Source organism: Physeter macrocephalus, chromosome 14, assembly GCF_002837175.3.
Source record: "Physeter macrocephalus isolate SW-GA chromosome 14, ASM283717v5, whole genome shotgun sequence".
Taxonomy (NCBI): domain Eukaryota; kingdom Metazoa; phylum Chordata; class Mammalia; order Artiodactyla; family Physeteridae; genus Physeter; species Physeter macrocephalus.
In genome coordinates, this window is record NC_041227.1 from 126,263,586 (window position 1) to 126,281,286 (window position 17,701).

Below are 17,701 nucleotides of genomic sequence, written 5' to 3' on the forward strand. Positions count from 1 at the left end.
CGCTCAAGAGAACCTTCTCTGCTGAGGGTGGAAACCCGCATCAAGGACAAACCCGAACACAGTTCTCTGCCACACCCAAGATGGCCACCTGCCCGGTCCCCCTGTACTGAGTTGCACGCAGGCGCACCCAGCCTGCCACTCCTAACATGGCATATTAGCGCGCCCCGGGGCGGGGCCGCGGGCGGAAGTGGGTGTGACAGGGACGGGAGCCGAGAGGGCACTCGGAGGCGAGATAGTGGGCAGTGAGAGCCGCTGGGAGGGTCGAAGTCATGATTCCCCCGCAGGAGGCGTCCGCCCGGCGGCGGGAGATCGAGGACAAGCTGAAGCAGGTGGGGCTGGAGCTGGGGAGGCGGGGGAGGAGGTGAGGGAAGGGGTCGAGATCCGGGCCGGGTCTCTACTCAGGGAGGCGGCGGGAATGGGAGGGGGCCCTCCCTGCGAGGAGACCTAGTCAGGGGCGAGGCCGTGGATCTAGGACGCGGTGGTCTCCTTTAGCCTTGGGCTTCTGGTGATGTCCTTGCCTGCGCTCCCCCCAGGAGGAGGAGACGCTGTCCTTCATCCGAGACAGCCTGGAGAAGAGCGACCAGCTCACCAAGAACATGGTGAGTAACCCCTCAGCTGGGGGAGGGCTTCCAGACGCTGGAGGAGAACCCTGCGACCCGGTGGTTCCGGTACCTAAGGCCTGGGGGTGCTGGTCTGGGTAGTGGTGGTGGTAACCTGTGGGTTTCTCTAGCAACAGTGTGGCATGTCTCTTAACACTCCCTTCCCCTTGTCCGCCCCTTCGCTGAGGATGCTGCAGCCCCCACTGGCCTGGACTTTCTGCTTTCTGCCTAAGTTCTCCATTCTTCCTTCTCTCCTTCTGCAGACATTTAGTGAGACTGACTCAGGTGGGCTGGGTACTGGCCATGCGTCATCGTCAATTCAAGTGAGGGTTGGATGGCCGGGTTACCACTTCTGAGGTTACTGAGGGCAGAAAAAGACTCAGCCTTCACCCAGAGGGCTTGAGGTGTATAATGAGCTCTGAAGTCAGAGAGATCTGGGGTCTAGTCCTCGCCCCTCCACTTATTTGTGTGTGGCCCCTGACGGGTAACTCTGAGCCTCAGTTACCTCCTCTGCTAAAACAGACGATGCCAACCTCCAGTGTAACTGTGAAGGTCATAGAAGCTAATGCATGGAGGCGCATTTGGCATAGTACCTGGTATACAATAGGTCCTCAGTAAATATGTTCCTTCCTTGTTCCTAGAGAAGACTGGAAAAGCACAAACTGAGCAGATACAAACTTGAGTATGTATTTAGTAACACAGTCATCAGGTTAATGAGAATCACTCTTAGAGAGAAAGGGTTTTGAAGGTACCAGCGATGCATTTGAGGCTACTCTGTATGAAACTACTTCCTGTTCAGTCCAGGAAAGCATCAGAGAGAAGAGAGATTGAGATTTGGCTTCAAAGGGTGGAAGGGAAGCCATCCTGAGGTGATTATCTGAGGAGGAGTTAATTTAATGCTTGACTTGCCTTCAAATCAAACTTCAGCCAATTTATTTGGGCCACCTCCTATGTGCCAGGCACATGGTAGGTTCTGGGGATACAGTGGTGAGCAGGTATACCCTGTCCCTTCCCTCATAGAGTTTATTGTCTAGAAAACCAGAGAAGAGGCAGCAATTGCCAAAGACCTGGTGGGTGGCAGAAGCAGTGCTGAGACGACCCTGAGGCCTGAGAGCACGGAGCTTCCCCCCGCAGGTGTCTATCCTGTCATCCTTTGAGAGTCGCCTTATGAAGCTGGAGAACTCCATCATCCCTGTGCACAAACAGACGGAGAACCTGCAGCGGCTGCAGGAGAATGTTGAGAAGACTCTGTCCTGTCTGGACCACGTTATCAGCTACTACCATGTGGCCAGTGACACTGAGAAGATCATCAGGGAGGGGTGAGCTAGGGCCACAAGGTCACATTCCTAACGTCTCTTGGACCAGTGGCTGTAGGCCTTGGAAGGGAGGAGTAGAATATATTTGAGCCTAGAGTCCCCTGTGTTAATTCTCTTCTCCCCTTTCCAAATACCATTCTCTCGGTCCTTCCTCTTCATCTTCCATCTGCCCAGGCTAATAGGACTTTTCTCCTTTCCAGCCCCACAGGTAGGCTGGAAGAGTACCTGGGAAGTATGGCCAAGATTCAGAAGGCTGTGGAGTATTTCCAGGACAACAGCCCAGACAGCCCAGAGCTCAACAAAGTGGTAAGGGGCCAGCAGAGTGATGTGAGAGGTTTGGGGACACCAGTCACGGCCCTGGTCTCATGAGAGACACTGAACCAGCTTAAAAGAGAATGTAGTAGAATAAACAGAAGTATATAATACCATATACATACTGTAGGCATTAAGATCTCTGTCTCAGAAATTACAGGTATATATTTTTGTTGCATCTTAATAATTTAACTAAATTATAAGTTAAAAATGAAGTATAAGTTTAACATTTGATTTTTATAAATGCATGGGTATTTTTTTATTGTAGCAAAAAATACATAATATAAAATTTGCCTTTTTAACCATCTTTAAGGGAACAGTTCAGTGACGTTAAGCACGTTCACACTGTCGTATATCCATCTCCAGAATTCTTTTCATCATCTCAGACTGAAACCCTGTACCCATTGAACACTAACTCCCCTTTCTCCTCCCCACCAATCCCTGGCCATCATCACTCTACTTTCTGACTCAGTGAATTTGACGAGTCAGGGAACCTGCATTCATGTTTTCATATTCAATTTTGTTGTGTCATATCTTTGTGTTTAAGTTTTGGGGTCTCTAGATCACCAGAGGGAGATGGAGTAGGGCTGGGAAGGGAGGTTTACTCAATGCATTGAGGAGAGGAGAGAATGCAGACGGGAGAAAAGGTGGGAGCAGAGGCCCAGACATCCCAGCCACTGAGGAACATTAGCGGGCAGGCCAGTTTGGACTCCCAGTCACCTGGCACACCTTCCTGGTGGCACCACAGTTCTTGCCCTGAGGCGTGTGTCTTACCCAGAAGAGGGGGTGGGCTGAGGAACAAAGATGGGAAACTGGCTTTTCTCCCACCCAGAAAGCTGTTGCTTAGAACAATACCTCCCAGCTTTTCTCCCATCGTGGATCCATCAGAAATGAGACTGTGTGGCACGCTGGGGTAAAGTGGTAACTAGCCAGTGGTCTCTGGCTGCACACAGCGCCACCTGGCTACCCAGAGGACTGACGAGATCAATACCTTGGCACACCAGTAACGCAGTGGGCACACACCAGTAAAACCATAATACTGCAGCCCTTGGGTGGGCAGCCTGGACTCAGAGATTGGGATGCCAGGGGCTGGAGAACTTGATTCTTGAGGGTCTCTACCATGTTTGGATCACAGAGTGAAGAGCTCTGTGCTGGAACTTGGGTGTCGGAGTGGATTAGAGGAGGAGAATACAAAAAATATGCTATAGGTTTACCCTAGAGGATGTACTTTTCATTTAAGCAGAAATGCTCCAACTCCTCTCTCTATTTTTAAAACATCTTTACTGAGATATAATTCACATACCATAAAATTTACTCATTTAAAGTATAAAATGCAGTAGTTTTAGTATAATCACAGAGTTGTGCAACCACACCGGAATAAATTTTATAACATTTTCATCGCCTAAACAAAGAAATGCATTGGCAGTCACTCTTCTTCCCTCCTCTCCCCCATTCACCCCGCCTCTGGTAATCACTCATCTATTTTCTGTCTCTGTAAATTTACCTATTCTGGGCTTCTCCTGAAAATGGAATCACACAGTATGTGTGACCTTTTGTGTCTGGCTTCCTTCACTTAGCATAATGTTTTCAGGGTTCATCTATGTGGTAGCGTGTGGCAGTGTTTCATTCCATTGTATGGTTGAATAATATTGCATTGTATGGATCTGCCACATTTTGTTTATCCATCCATCACTTGATGGACACTCCACTTTTTGGCTGTTATGAACAGTGATGCTATGAACCCCTGTGTACGAACTTTTGTGTGGACATATGTTTTCAATTCTCTTATCTCCTCTGGATACCTGTCGCTTATCAGATGCATGATTTGCAAGTATTTCCTCTCATTCTGTGAATTGTCTTTTCACTTTTTGGATGGTATCGTTTACAGCACAAAAGTTTTTAATTTGATGTAGTCCAATTTATCTATTTTTTTTCTTTTGCAAACCCTTTTCTAACAAGAACACAAATTAATGGTACAATGAGAAAATAATCAGCTGATATCTGTGAAGCACCTACTTCTTGTAAAACTCTGGGTTTCACCCAGGAACATACATTTTGAGAGAACACAAGGGAAAGAAATTATCAAGGAAAGCTTCCCAGCGTTTATTCTCTGGGAAAAAGGAAGTGAAGGCAGAGGAGGGCCTGAGGCCCAGAATCAGGAAGGCAAAGGAAGGGGGTGGGGAGGCGAGGGCCTGCTGAATGCTGGAACAGCCGTGGACCTTCTTTCTTCTTTTCCTCCTCCCTTCCTTCCTTCTTCCCTGTAGAAGCTGCTGTTTGAGCGGGGGAAGGAGTCGCTGGAGTCCGAGTTCCGCAGCCTGATGACCCGGCATAGCAAGGTCGTGTCCCCTGTGCTCATCCTGGATCTGATCAGCGGTGAGGACGACCTGGAAGTACAGGAGGAGGTGCCCCTAGAGCATCTGCCTGAGAGTGTGCTGCAGGACGTGATCCGCATCTCCCGCTGGCTGGTGGAATATGGCCGCAACCAAGGTGAGGTGTCCTGGGGAGGCGGGGGCCCAGGTGGCGGGGCCAGAGGGAGTGGACTTTGCCCTTTGTTTCTTTAATCCACCTGCATTTCTTTTAAAACAAAGGAGTTTAGTAGGAAACAATACGAGCAATAAGTCTACAGCTTATGTATCAAATTATGAATCTAGCTAGATTCAAGCTTTTTTTATATACCTTACTTTCCTGTTTCTTTCCTTGTTTTGATTAATTATAAAAACTTCAAATAGCACAGAAAGGCTTAGGTGAAAAGCAAAAGTCCATCTCCCCACTTCCCTAATGCTTACAGTATCATAACCCAAAGATGAGTACTGTTAAGGTTATTTATACCCTTCCAAAAAATTCTTTATGCAGCTGTGTGTGAGAGAGAGAGAGAATAAATATGTGTGCATCTGCTCCTTATTCCCAAGCGGAAGGGAGTGTACTAAACACTCCCCTATGATTGTTTTTTTGGTTTTTGCTTTCAACTTAGTAATATGTCTTGAGAGTGTTCCATATCAGTACATGTATATTGACTTCATCCTTTTTGGCAGCTGCATAATATTCCGTGGTATGTTGGTACCATCATTTCTTTAAATCCAGGCCCAGGATTTTTTTAAAGATCCCAAGTTAAGCAAAAAATTTAAAAAAAAAAAACTGTAATGAATATTCAATTTTAAGCTTTTTAGCCCTCCGCACTCTTCTTCTCTTTGTTAGTTTGTACACGTACCAAGTTGTCAGTGTGCGTTATCACTATCCCTGCCTTCCCTCGAGGACTCTGGTGCCAGGTCTCAGGGCCGCCTGTACTGACCACACGGCACGTCTCTGGCTCATAAGCTGCACCGTGGGAGCCGAGGGCCCGGCGGGAGCTTTGCAGGGGCTCCCTTGGGATAAGATGGAAGCCGGAGGATGCCTCCAGACCCCTCAGTCCCCTTCAGCCAGAGCCTCGGCGCTTTTTTCCATTTATCACGTTGGCAACACACTCGTTGGGAACTGCTAAAATGTACCACGGCATTCGTATCTTTTTCCTTGCTCGTTTGCATTTTTGGATTTTCCAGTTTTCCAGGATTGACAAATAGTGCTGCAGTGAGCACAATTGTATGGCTTGCTTTTCTTATTTAGGAAGTTCTCTGAGATATTTTCTCAAAGGTACAATTATCAGGCAGAACTGTCTGAACAGATCTGTAACCTTCTTGCCGTCTTGAGCTCCTCTCCGGGTAGGTGGGGCCAGTCGACTGACCCATCGAGAATCCCACAGCTGTTTGTTCTTCATTAGCTTTATTTATCTTAGCTATTTGACGGGGCTTTCACAATCCTCTCATTTTTTAAAATTTGTATTTCATTCATGGCTAAAGAAACGGTGTGTTTTTTCATTCAGTGACACTTGTCTCTTTATCGCATATAAATTGCTCACATCCTTTGACCCCTTACCAAGTTGAAGCTGGATGTTAACTTTACATTTTTTTATCTAAAAAAACCTTACTCTGGACTTCCCTGGCAGTCCAGTGGTTAAGACTCCACACTTCCAGTGCAGGGGACGTGGGTTCAGTCCCTGGTCAGGGAAGATGCCATGTGGCATGGCCCAAAAAAAAAAAAAAAAAAAAACAAACCTTACAGGGAATTCCCTGGCGGTTCAGTAGTTAGGACTTGGCACTTTCACTGCCAGGGGCCCGGGTTCAATCCCTGGCTGGAGACCTAAGATCCCACAAGCCACACGGCGCGGCCAAAAATAAATAAATAAAATAAAAAATAACAACTAATTGTTGGTTCTGTTGGGGGATACGTTCCCTTTTAAGACTTTGATTTGGGACGGACGAGGCCATATGGGAGGCTGCTAGGAAGGGGTTAGCAAGGAGCAATGGTGGGCACCACTGCTGCCTTGCGGAGCTGCGTCTGGAAGTGAGAGGGAGGTCCTGGGGCCAGGCAGAGGCAGGGACCCCAGCTGTCGCCCGTCTCTCCTCAGACTTCATGAACGTCTACTACCAGATCCGCTCCAGCCAGCTGGACCGTTCCATCAAAAGCCTGAAGGAGCATTTCCGGAAGAGCAGTTCTTCGTCTGGGGTCCCCTACTCCCCTGCTGTCCCCAACAAGAGGAAGGACACACCTACCAAGAAGCCGGTCAAGCGGCCAGGTGAGTCCCCAGCCTGGCCCACCTCAGAACCAGACAGAAGCTCTGTGGGACCCGGGTTGCCTTTGGCCACCCTGGGGGTAGCAGCCGCTACAGCTTGACCTCACAGCGACCCCCAACTATAGGTACGCAGGACAGAAAGCAGGTGTCTCCCCACCTAGCTAGGCCCCATCCGGTGAGCTCCTCTCTACCCATCCGGGTCTGGGGGCTACATAAGTGTCCTTGGAGTGGAGGGTCACAGGCACGGAGAGGTGGGCTGACAGGGGTGCCGGGGCAGAGCCCCTTGCTGGACCCCCTTCTCCTCCCTGCGTCGTCCTATCAGGAGGCCAGGCACACTGCTGCTGCCAAAGCCGTGGACAGGACGGGGGCAGGCACCGCAGCCGTCACCTTGCAGAAAGCCAGGGTGGCCTGAAGAAGTGGATAGCGGAGAGTTTACACTTTCACAGTCACCCAGAAAGGAAAATAATCCCACGCCTTCTTCTCCAAAGCACTTAATCCGGCTTTGGGGCTCCACTCGAAGTTAGTGCCTTGCGGCGGGAGAGTCAGGGAGGGGTGTTGAGGTGGGAGACGCCTGGGCTGTGGGCGTTGGTGTCCTGGGCGAACAGCTCACTGTCTGCCCTTCTTCCCGTCATCATGCCCCCTGTAGCCTGTGCTCCAGGTAAACAGTGTTCCTGTGTGTCAGCTTCCGCTTGGCAAGCCTGGCTGTGTCTGGCTGCTGAGAGGTGTGGCCCTCGAGAGGCTGGGGTATTCCAGGGTGAGGGGCTGCTGCAGGCCCCAGGGAGAGAGAGCCAGTGAGGCTGGGGGCTGCTCCCACCCTAGCCTTCCCTGTCCAGCTGCTGCTGTGGGCACCACCCCGGGCGCACCGGTGGGACCCGCCCCTCACGACAGCGTTTTCCTTACCTGCCCCTCAGAGAACAAGGGGCCTGTTGACACGTGCACCTGCTCCTCCTCAAGCCTTTGTTCAGGCTTCGGAGATATGGCGGAGCCGAGGGTGCCCGCAGGGCCGCAAGTGAGTAGAGCGTAAGGGAATCTGGGTGGCCCCAGCAGGAAGAGCACTGCCTTCCCGCCTCCAGTGTGGATATCCTGGCTGACCCCCTGGGGAACCTGCCACAAACGGTGACTCTACTAAGCCAGCCTGCGTGGCCGCAGCTGCCTGCACCTGGGCCTGTCCGTCTCTGTACCTTGGTTCCGGGAGGCTGCGAGGCTGCCTGGGCCTTGGCGGGTCTGTGCTCTCTTCCCCTCTGTCTCTTCTCTGATGGGCCCAGTGGAGGCCCCAGGACCCAGTCTGCATCCAAGAGTGCTGCTGGCCGTGCAGGGAGCAGGGCTCTGATCTCGGGGTCCCCAGTGGACCTGATCTAGCTTGGCTTAGAGCCCCCAAGAGGAAACCTCGGGCTCTGAGCGTCCCTCTGGTTTCTGTGGGGTTTCAAGAGTTGTCAGGAGCTGGGGGGCTCAGGACTGACGTCAGGAACTAGGGAATCAGGCCCCTGGGACATCAGTTCCCAGCTCTTGAGGAGAGGAGCGGGGAGGCCTCGGTGGGTAATGAAACACCGAGCTCAGCGTCGTTTGTGGTAATTGTGCTCCCGATGGGTTTGGTGGCTGCCGGATCAGTGTCCCCAGCCCACATCCACGCGAGCATGCTGGCGAGGCTCCTGGAGGCCCGGCGGGCCCACCTGCTCCTGGTCAGTTGTGGGGCAGGGAACTGACTCGCTCATTAGCGGGGCTGCTCACTGAAGGGGCAGAACCCAGCGAGACAGATGCTGAGCCCAAGCCCCAAACTTGGTTATTAGTAACTAATTGCGGTTGGTGCAAAGAGAAAGAAACGAGCCGCTCCAGACACTGTCCCTTCTCCGCTAGCCTTTTGGGGAGCTGCCAGGACCCAAGAAGCCTCACTGTGTTCAGAGATGCAAGGGGGCACCTGGGAGTCCCCAGGGAAGAGAGACGGGGTTACACTCATGGGTGCCTCCCCTGCCCCAGTACATTTTATTAACAGGGCAGCTGTACACATCTGTTTTAAATGCTGTTTTATTTCCCCACGTTTTCTGCCCTGAGAGGTCTCGTTCCCACAGAGGTAGCTGACCCTGGAGGCTGTGGGCGCTGCAGTTTTGTTTTCATTGTTCTCACTTGTGATACTAACTGTTGGTTTTCTCCCCCCATGCCAAGAGCATGTGCCCTTTCCTGCTGCCCTCCCTCCTGCTCTCTGTGTGATGGCTCCTATTAACTTCTTTTTGGCTTTTGAGTTTTTCGCAATTGCTTTGGTGGTTTGGGTCCCTCCCCTGGTGTATGGGGCCAGTCTGCCTCTGGGTCTCCAAGCCTTCCGTCTTGGGCACTGCTATCCCAGGAAGCTCAGTCCCATTTCACCAACTCCTGAGTGCTGCTTTCCTTTGGCTACTGTTTGGCCGCGTCCCGGCACTGAGCATGCCCGGAGAACTCTGCCTGCCCTTTGGGGAGGAGCCATGGGCCTGCCCGCTTCAAGGTGCCCCCAGGCTCTGCCACGTGGTCTCGCCTTCTGGGTGTGAGAGCTCCATCACTAGCTCCTCCATCCCAGGCCCTTGTCTATTTCTGAGTTAAGTGCCACTCAGTACTGTTTTTTATTTTTGGCTTCTCCTGGTGGATCTTTGCCCACCTCATCTCCTTCACCCTCTGCACTTCCTAAAATGAACTCAGATCTGGAACAATGAGGGTCACTGGCAGAATCAGGAGCTCCACTGGGGGAACGAAATGTGTCCGTTCCTCCCTCTCCTCCTGCGGGGCCTCCGGCGGTCCCGGGAAAGGCCTGCTGGGAGAGATGGTACCCGGGCGTGCTCTCTGCTGGGGGTGGGCGTGGGCCCGGGGGGGGCAGGTGGAGGGCTGCTGCTGTTTTCTCTCACTCGTTTCCTAGGTCTTCTTATCTCCTCTCTGTGTGGCTCTGGTGACAGGGACGATCCGTAAGGCTCAGAACCTTCTGAAACAGTATTCCCAGCATGGTCTAGATGGGAAAAAGGGGGGCTCTAACCTCATTCCTCTGGAAGGTAATCATCCTGTGTTCCTCTCCTCTTCCCTCCTCCTCCACCGTGTGTCCACTCACGTGGTAGGGCAGAGCCTCCAACCCCCCAGAGGGCCTCGGGCGCAACCCTGAGAGGGGACCAGGGGTGGGAACTGAGGTCCTGGGCCTCTGACCCCAGCTGGCTCGGGGGCAGCTTGCACGGCCCTCGGCCTGGTCCTGTCTGGCTGACGGCAGCTCTGCCCTCCCGGAGGCTTCCCGCTCCCTCCCCTCCCTGTTTCTGTCCTTGTCTCCTGTTTGAACTCAGAGAAAGTTCTTTGTCACGGGCAGCCCTTTCACGCTCAGACCAGCAGTGACAGGACCAAGGCGGCCGAGGCCTCCTGGCCGCCCCCCTCCACCTGAAAGGCGAGCATGTGCCACAGGGGACAGGCAGCCCGTACACCATGTCCCTGCCTCCCTCCCATCAGGGGAAGGACAGCCCTGCCCTAGTGGACCAGATCCGCCTTCAAAAGAATGACCCTGGGGGCGAAAAGAAGCCTGTCCCCATTCACTGGGCAGTGACATTGCTCTAACTGGATCTCTCCCCAAATATGGTGAGATAAACCCCCTGGGGCTGAGCATCAGACCTTCCGCAGATGCTGGAAACTCTTCAGAAACCCGGCTTTCTCTTAGCCTCCAGGCTTGGGAAAACCAGCTCCCGAGCATGGTCCGGGGCACTGCAAGTCAGGCTTGAAACGGCTGTTCCCAAGGTGGTCTGAGGCAGAGGAGAGGCTCGGAGCCCTCTCCAATGCCCCTTCCCCTACGCCCCATCTCACTTCCCCCCCTGGAGATCGAGGGCTTCTTCCCAGTCCCCTGAGAGGCAGCCACCCCGCCCCTGGATAAACGCTGCTTGTGTTTGCGGCCGACGTCTCGCTAGGTCACGAGCATGATTTCCGAGTTAAGCACCTGTCCGAGGCCCTGAACGACAAGCACGGGCCACTGGCCGGTGAGTACTGCAGCCCAGCCCGAGGGCAGCCGCCGCTGCATTCACGGCCGTCCCCAGAGGGCCTGCTCCAGCCTGGCCTGGCCGGCCGCTCCGCTCCAAGGATGAGCCCGGCCTCTCGCCTCTCTCTCTCTCTCCGGTCTGTCTCTCTTTTGGGCACTAGGTCCCCTTGCCTCTCTCCAGGTGGGAGTGCACGCCTGGCTCTCAGGGCCTGGGCCAAGGGCAGAAGTTGCCGCCACTCGGAAGGAGGGCAGAGAGGGCAGGCGGGCCCCTGGAGGGCAGGGAGCCTCAACACCTGACCCCAGCGGTGGCTCCAAAGCTCTGACTCCTTGGAGCCCGTCCCTCGGCGCATAGGACCAGGTTGCCAGCGGGCACCCCTGCCCCAGCCTCCAATGCAGTAGCGGGATCCTGTCTCCTGCTGGGGCAGCTGACCACCAAGGAGCCCTCCCCCTCTGAGGCTCACGTTGCCTCTTCTCCCGTTTTGACGCCATGCCAGCTAGCCTTATGGACCAGAGCCCACTGCCTTTTTATACATTCCAGAAGGCCTGGAGGGGCTGGTGTCTGGCTCCAGAGGCCCAGCATTTTTGGAGATGGATGACCTCTGTGCCTGCCTCCTTGAGGTGGACGCGGCCACTTGCCCATCCCTGGGTGTCCTCTTCCCAGTACAATTCAGAATCCTCAGTCTTGGGGTCAGGTGTGTCTCATCCAGGAAGTCGACTGGGGGATCTTCTTGTCCTTTTTATCCATCGCCCCAACACCTCTCATACCTGACATTCTGGAACAAAGGCTGGACTCAGCCCCTGTTCATCCCCTCGGACCCTGTCGGGCCTGCTGGAGTTCTCTCAGCTTTCTGCCAGCACAGTCTTCTTCCCCGTCTGCTAGTCTGGCTACAGGCCAGGAGCTGGGGAGACTCGTGCCCCACCCCGCAGCAGGGAGAGGGTCTGCCCCAAACCAGTAGCTCAGGGGCACTGCTTTCCCCCCAGGGAGAGATGACATGCTGGACGTGGAGACCGACGCCTACATTCACTGCGTCAGTGCCTTTGTCAAGCTGGCCCAGAGCGAGTACCAGCTGCTGACGGATGTCATCCCTGAGCATCATCAGAAGAAGACCTTTGACTCTTTGATACAGGTCCTGCCCCGCCCCGCCCCGGCCCGGGCCCTGACCAGATGCCCCCCAAGAGCTGTCACTGCAGAAGCTTGGGTTTGGTCCAGGCATGCGGTCCGTAGCCCTCAACTCCAGCCACCACCTCCCCTCGCATCCTGGGGATCTGTCCCGGGTGGCGTGTCCCGGTCGGGACCTCCCCATTGGGGGCATACTCCCCCCACGCCCCTCCAGGTGCCCTCACGGTCCCTGGGAACCGGCCGTCCGCCCCCTCCCCTGAGCCCTCTCCCTGCCCCGCTCTCGCAGGATGCCCTGGACGGGCTGATGCTCGAAGGGGAGAACATTGTGGCTGCTGCCCGGAAGGCCATCATCCGACACGACTTCTCGGCTGTGCTTACCGTCTTCCCCATCCTGCGGCACCTCAAGCAGACCAAGCCTGAGTTTGACCAGGTGCTCCAGGTATGTGGGCGAGGGTGCCCCTGGGGACCCCGGGAGGAGGAATCCTGCTGCCCGGCACGGCCTCCCGGGAGAACTGTGTTCTCTACCCCCACGCGTCTGCTCCGAGGGCGAATGGCGGCAGCTCCCTCGGGGCCCCGGGCACGTGGAGGTGCTCTCAGGGTGAGTGACGAGGAGACACAGTCCCCTGGGGGGAGGGGTTGGGAAGGAGCAGGGCCCCAGGCACAGCCTGTAGCCGGGTTCTGGCGCCCTGTGCAGCCATGTGCTTCCTCAGGGGACGGCCGCCAGCACCAAGAACAAGCTGCCCGGCCTCATCACCTCCATGGAGACCGTTGGAGCCAAAGCGCTGGAGGACTTCGCTGACAACATCAAGGTGCTCTCCCTCCCTCCGCTGCCACGCAGGACGGCCCATGGGGCTGTGGGCAGGGCCACCGGCGACCTGGCTTGGAAACTCTTTCTGAAAGCAGGCCTCCAGGAGGGGCGGGCCTGGCCTGTGGGGAAGCCGGCCGTGCTGCTAGTCTGCTGTCAGTGCCCACGGGGCCTCCCTTTCTTCCCCAGGGGCTCCAGCGGCGCCCACCGCAGGCGTCAAGCTCCTGCCCCGCTTTTCCCATCTAGTCACGTCCGTATGTCTGTCCCGCTCACCTCTGTGCCCGAGGGGCATCCTGACACCTGTCTGCCAGGAGGTGGCGCCATGAGCCCGCGGACTGGGGTGTGGGGTGGGCGCGGGACTCCCCGGGAGCTGCTTCAGGGAGTCAGGCTGTTCTTCCCACAGAACGACCCGGACAAGGAGTACAACATGCCCAAGGATGGCACCGTGCACGAGCTCACGAGCAACGTAGGTGCTGCCCGGGGGCTCCTGGGGCGGGGAGGGGGCGCAGGTGGCGGGATGGACTGCAAGGTGCTTAGGGCCCCCAGCAGACAGGGCCTCTCCCAGGAGGCCAGACCCACAGGGTGAAGCAGGAAGTTTGCAGCCACCCTTTTCACTGGGCAGGCCCCTGGCCCCGTACCTGTCCTGGAATGGTCAGAGGGGGTGAACTGTAGGAGGTGATCTGACCTTTGGGTCCTGCCGTTGACCTTCTTCCTGGACCTGTTTTCTCCCCACGCAGGCTATCCTCTTCCTGCAGCAGCTCCTGGACTTCCAGGAGACGGCGGGCGCCATGCTGGCCTCCCAAGGTACTCGGCACCTCCCAGCGGGGCCCCGTGCCCCACTCCTCCCTCCGGCCCGGAGACGTGGGGTTAGCCCCCTCTGGGTGAGGAGCTTGCCCCCACGCTTTGGAGCGGGAAGGAGATGTGGCCTGCGGCAGGACCCCCAAGCTGCTTGGGCCATCCGGGCCCAGCATCAGGAAAGCAGCCGGGCTTTGACTACCTTTCCTGGCCTCCATCCCCTCTCGGCTCCCTCCAGCGTCCTCACTCTGGAGAGCAGAACTCACTTGTTTGGAGGTGCCCTTCCCGCCCCGCCCCTCCTTCTGCATTTCCCCATCTCCCCTTGTGTTGCCTGTCCTCCTAATCAGTCCAGTACAGCTGACCCTTTACAGCTGGCATCTCAGGGCCAGCCTGGTGTCTTCCCGTGACTGTGACTGCTGTCCTGGGACGGGGGCTCAGAAGGTTAGCACGTGGGGAAGAGCGCGCTTCCGAGCACTGAGACCCAGCCCAGCTTGTTGGGCCCCCAGGCCTTCCCTTTTCCCCCCAGCCTAGGGGCAAGGAGCCAAGGTGCGGCCTCTGGCCTGTGGTTCTCCAGATGTCCACTTTCCAGTGTGTCGCTGGCCTTCAGGGGTCCAGCCTGGGCTGTCCTGCCGTCTGTTTCTGGCGTCGCGGGGAGTGGTCTGCTTGGCTCGGGTGTTGCGGCCGTTTCTAACCTGTTTTTGCACTTTGCATCTTTCTCCCTCCTTTGTCTCTCCCCCCGTCCCCTCTGTGCGCACTGCCTCTCACTGCGTAGTTCTTGGGGACACATACAATATTCCTTTAGACCCCCGAGGTAAGCAGCAGGGCTCTGCAGCCCCATCCTTCCCCTCTGAAGCCCCATGAGTGAGGTTCCCTGGGGACAGAGGCACCTGGACAGACCCAGGACCCCAGCAGGAGCGGGCTCAGAGGGGACACGGGTTCCTTCCGGGTGCTCCCAACCCTCTCAGCTCCCTGACGGCCACCTTCTGTCTCTGGGTTTCTCCAGGCAGCATCCTGCTGTGTCCAGCACCCCGAGTACACCCTTCAAGCTGGTCCAGCACCTCCCTTCCCCCCTTGGCTTTCTGCTCTGTGCGGGCAGCAAGTCTCTGCTCAGAAGGGCCTGGTAGAGGAGGTTGTGGGCAGTGGGGGTGAAGGTGGAGAGGCCATGGGGGGCCTATTCTAAGACTCTGTTGCTGACAAATGGGAGAAGTGGGCCTTGTCGGTACCCCCAGCATGGGTCGGGGGCTGGGTTGCAGAGGCTGTCCCGTTCCTGTCCTGCCAGCCTTCCTGCAGGCCCTGGGCCGGCTCATTACCCCCGCCGCCCGAGACCATGGCGGCGCCGGCCCTGGATTCCAGGAAGAGTCCCAGGGAGCGCCCCCCGCAGCGGGAAGGGAGCCCTGTAGCTCAGCACGTCCCCAGCTCTGCCCGAGGGAGGCTCGGGCCCCTCCCAGGGTTTCCTCAGCCGCTCCGCGGGCCTCGGGGAGGCCGCTGCCACTGCTGTGGTAACGGGCCTCCTCCTCCCACAGAGACCAGCTCCTCCGCCACCAGCTACAGCTCCGAGTTCAGCAAGCGCCTCCTGAGCACCTACATCTGTGAGTGCGCCCCGCCAGCCGGCGGCCTCCGGCGCCCAGCCTCCCGGCCTCCCTGCCTCCCGGCCTCCCGGCCTCCCTGCCTCCCGGCCTCCGGCGCCCGGCCTCCCGGCCTCCCGGCCTCCCTGCCTCCCAGCCTCTTCCCTCCGTCTCCTTTTTGTGCTCTCCTGCTAGGCCAGGTCCCGCTCCTGAGCACCACCGCCCCGACTCTTAGAATTGCAGCCTGACCTCCGGTTGCGGGGCCGCGGGGGCTCGGCACAAGGCTCCCGAGGCTGGCGAGGCTGGTGGGGTCTCGAGTCCGGGAGGAGCAAGGAGCGACGGGTGGGATTTGGTCTGTGGGCCCCAGGATTGGGTCATTTGGGTCAGGCTGCCACGGGAGGCGTGACCACATCCTTCCCCGTGCAGGTAAAGTCCTGGGCAACCTGCAGCTGAACTTGCTGAGCAAGTCCAAGGTGTATGAGGATCCGGCTCTGAGCGCCATCTTCCTGCACAACAACTACAACTACATCCTCAAGGCCCTGGAGAAGTAAGTGGCTCCGGGCGCCGGCGTGCAGCTCTCGCCTGCCCCGGCCCGGCCTGCCGGGGCTGGCCGTGCCCCTCGTGTGCAGGGCGGGGAGGACGCCGCTTTACCCTTCGCAGTGCCAGGGCCCAGGGAGGTGGGAGGCAGGCCCCGCTGGTGTTACGGCGGAGGCCAGCAGCCTTTCTGTCATCCTCTCCTCCCTCCCCTGCTCCCACCCCAGGTCTGAGCTGATCCAGCTGGTGGCCGTGACCCAGAAGACTGCCGAGCGCTCCTACCGCGAGCACGTCGAGCAGCAGATCCAGACTTACCAGCGCAGGTGGGCCTCCGCCCCCGCGCCCCGACCCGTGCACCCACCAGTAACGCTTCCTTCTCAGAGCCTCGGGATGCTGGGCCCAGTCAGAGTGGGCTCAGTGACGGGGAACTGCCGCCCCGTGAACCCCAATCCGCGACTTGTTTTTTAATCACACTCGTGGGGTGGAGAAGGGTAGTTGCCAAGGGTGACAACCAAGATGGTTGAAGGGCTGCCCGTCAGCGATGTGGGTAACGTTTAGACCAAGTGAAGAGCAAGCCTGCGAGGTCCCCTGAACCTGGCTGAGCCTCACTCTACAGGCGCTCTCTGCCCCTCTCCTCCTGTTTCTTAGTTTGTGCGTCTCTCTCTCCCTTTGGGTGTTTCTTCCCCGTGACCGTATCTCCCTCTGCTTTCCCATTGATCTATCCTCCGTTCCCTCTTTTCTCATCTGCTTCTCCATCTTCATTGGCCATGATATCAACGTGAAGTGTAGTTGGTAGTGTTTGTTCGATTTATTGAACGTTCTGTTTCCTGTTCTTAATTTTAAAAGCGAGCAGCTTGAACATTTTTATTCCCAAGGAAAAAAAATCTCAGCTGTGTTTTGCTTAGTTACACCCCAGACTGATCTCTGCCCTCACCTCTCCCCCAGTAGATCAAGAGATTTTTAAAAAACAAAACAATCCAGCCCCAGGGAAGGAGCAGCTGCCTGAGGCTGTCCCTTCTCTGCCCTCCGCTTGCTTCCCTCCCTGCCTGGCAGTTGGCTAAAGGTGACTGACTACATTGCTGAGAAGAGTCTACCTGTGTTCCAACCCGGAGTCAAGGTGGGCTGAAGGCCTGGGCTGGGAAGGGATGTCTAGCGGATGTGGTGCTTTCTGTTGTGTCTCTGGGAAAAAACAGACAACTGGGATGAGAAAGCAAAGGATGCCCATGGCCATCCGGGCAGCAGGGGAGAGGGCTGGGCTTGGGGCTTTGGGGAAGGAGCAGGGACAGGACGATTCCGCTCTGAGGGACGCTCCCTCCGCCATCTCCCCCGGCCCCCCAGCTTCGGGACAAGGAGCGGCAGATGATCAAGGAGCGTTTTAAGGTGAGTCAGGATCCTCCTGCTCCACTGATGGCTGCGGCTACTGCAGCAACACAGACTCAGACGTTGGTCTTTGGGTCACTTCTGTTTCCACCGTTTTGGTGACCAGGGCTTCAACGATGGCCTGGAAGAATTGTGCAAGATACAGAAGGCCTGGGCTATCCCCGACACGGAGCAAAGGGACAAGATCCGCCAAGCCCAGAAAAACATTGTTAAGGAGACCTACGGGGCCTTTCTGCACAGGTTAGCCCTCCGCCTCTGCCCTCCCAGCCCCGCGCTCCCCCTGCCCTGGCTGGACCACTGGGCCCTTCTCTTCTTCAAGGAAAAGCTGGAGAGGGTGGTGGGTCTGGGTGGCAGATCCAGCGCCCAGGGCTTTGGTGTGGGGCCAGACCCGGACGTCACCCAGGGGCACCCCATCGGGAGGGCCTTAGGCTGAGGCAGAGCTGGGGAGGGGCTAGGCATCCCCACTGACCTCAGCGCCTGGTCAGGTATGGCAGCGTGCCCTTCACCAAGAATCCTGAGAAGTACATCAAGTACCGTGTGGAGCAGGTGGGCGACATGATCGATCGCCTCTTTGACACCTCCGCCTGAGCCGCCGCCGCCCCTGCCTGGCTCTGCCAGACCAGCCATGTTATCGGACAGATAAACCAGTGTTAACTTGCCTCTGGGCCCTGTGAGCGTGGCGTCCTTTGACACAGGGGTCTTTCT

General features: G+C 56.7%; 1 protein-coding gene across 8 annotated transcripts; it reads left to right on the plus strand.

Moving 5' to 3' along the window:
- The first annotated feature begins 193 nt into the window (after positions 1-193).
- On the plus strand, positions 194-17,661 carry EXOC7 (exocyst complex component 7). 8 transcript variants are annotated; one of them, XM_055090348.1, is made up of 21 exons: positions 194-329; positions 534-599; positions 1,734-1,918; positions 2,116-2,221; positions 4,492-4,714; positions 6,669-6,836; positions 9,749-9,841; positions 10,730-10,798; positions 11,779-11,924; positions 12,204-12,356; positions 12,628-12,726; positions 13,126-13,188; positions 13,460-13,526; positions 14,290-14,328; positions 15,041-15,106; positions 15,509-15,629; positions 15,844-15,939; positions 16,670-16,733; positions 16,955-16,996; positions 17,103-17,236; positions 17,482-17,661. In XM_055090348.1, exons 1-21 carry the CDS (start codon positions 270-272, stop codon positions 17,582-17,584), a joined length of 2,163 nt encoding a protein of 720 aa, XP_054946323.1. In that variant the 5' UTR covers positions 194-269; the 3' UTR covers positions 17,585-17,661. The 8 variants fall into 8 exon arrangements, with proteins under 8 accessions (XP_054946323.1, XP_007099833.1, XP_028354972.1 ...); XM_007099771.4 differs by lacking the exon at positions 14,290-14,328; XM_028499171.2 differs by lacking the exon at positions 10,730-10,798.
- Positions 17,662-17,701: the final 40 nt, after the last annotated feature.

Coding starts and splice junctions, on each gene's coding strand:
- EXOC7 (XM_055090348.1), top strand. CDS start 270: ATGATTCCCCCGCAGGAGGCGTCCGCCCGGCGGCGGGAGATCGAGGAC. Junction 13,527..14,289: donor CGCCATGCTGGCCTCCCAAG/GTACTCGGCACC, acceptor CTCACTGCGTAG/TTCTTGGGGACACATACAAT. Junction 15,630..15,843: donor ATCCTCAAGGCCCTGGAGAA/GTAAGTGGCTCC, acceptor CTCCCACCCCAG/GTCTGAGCTGATCCAGCTGG.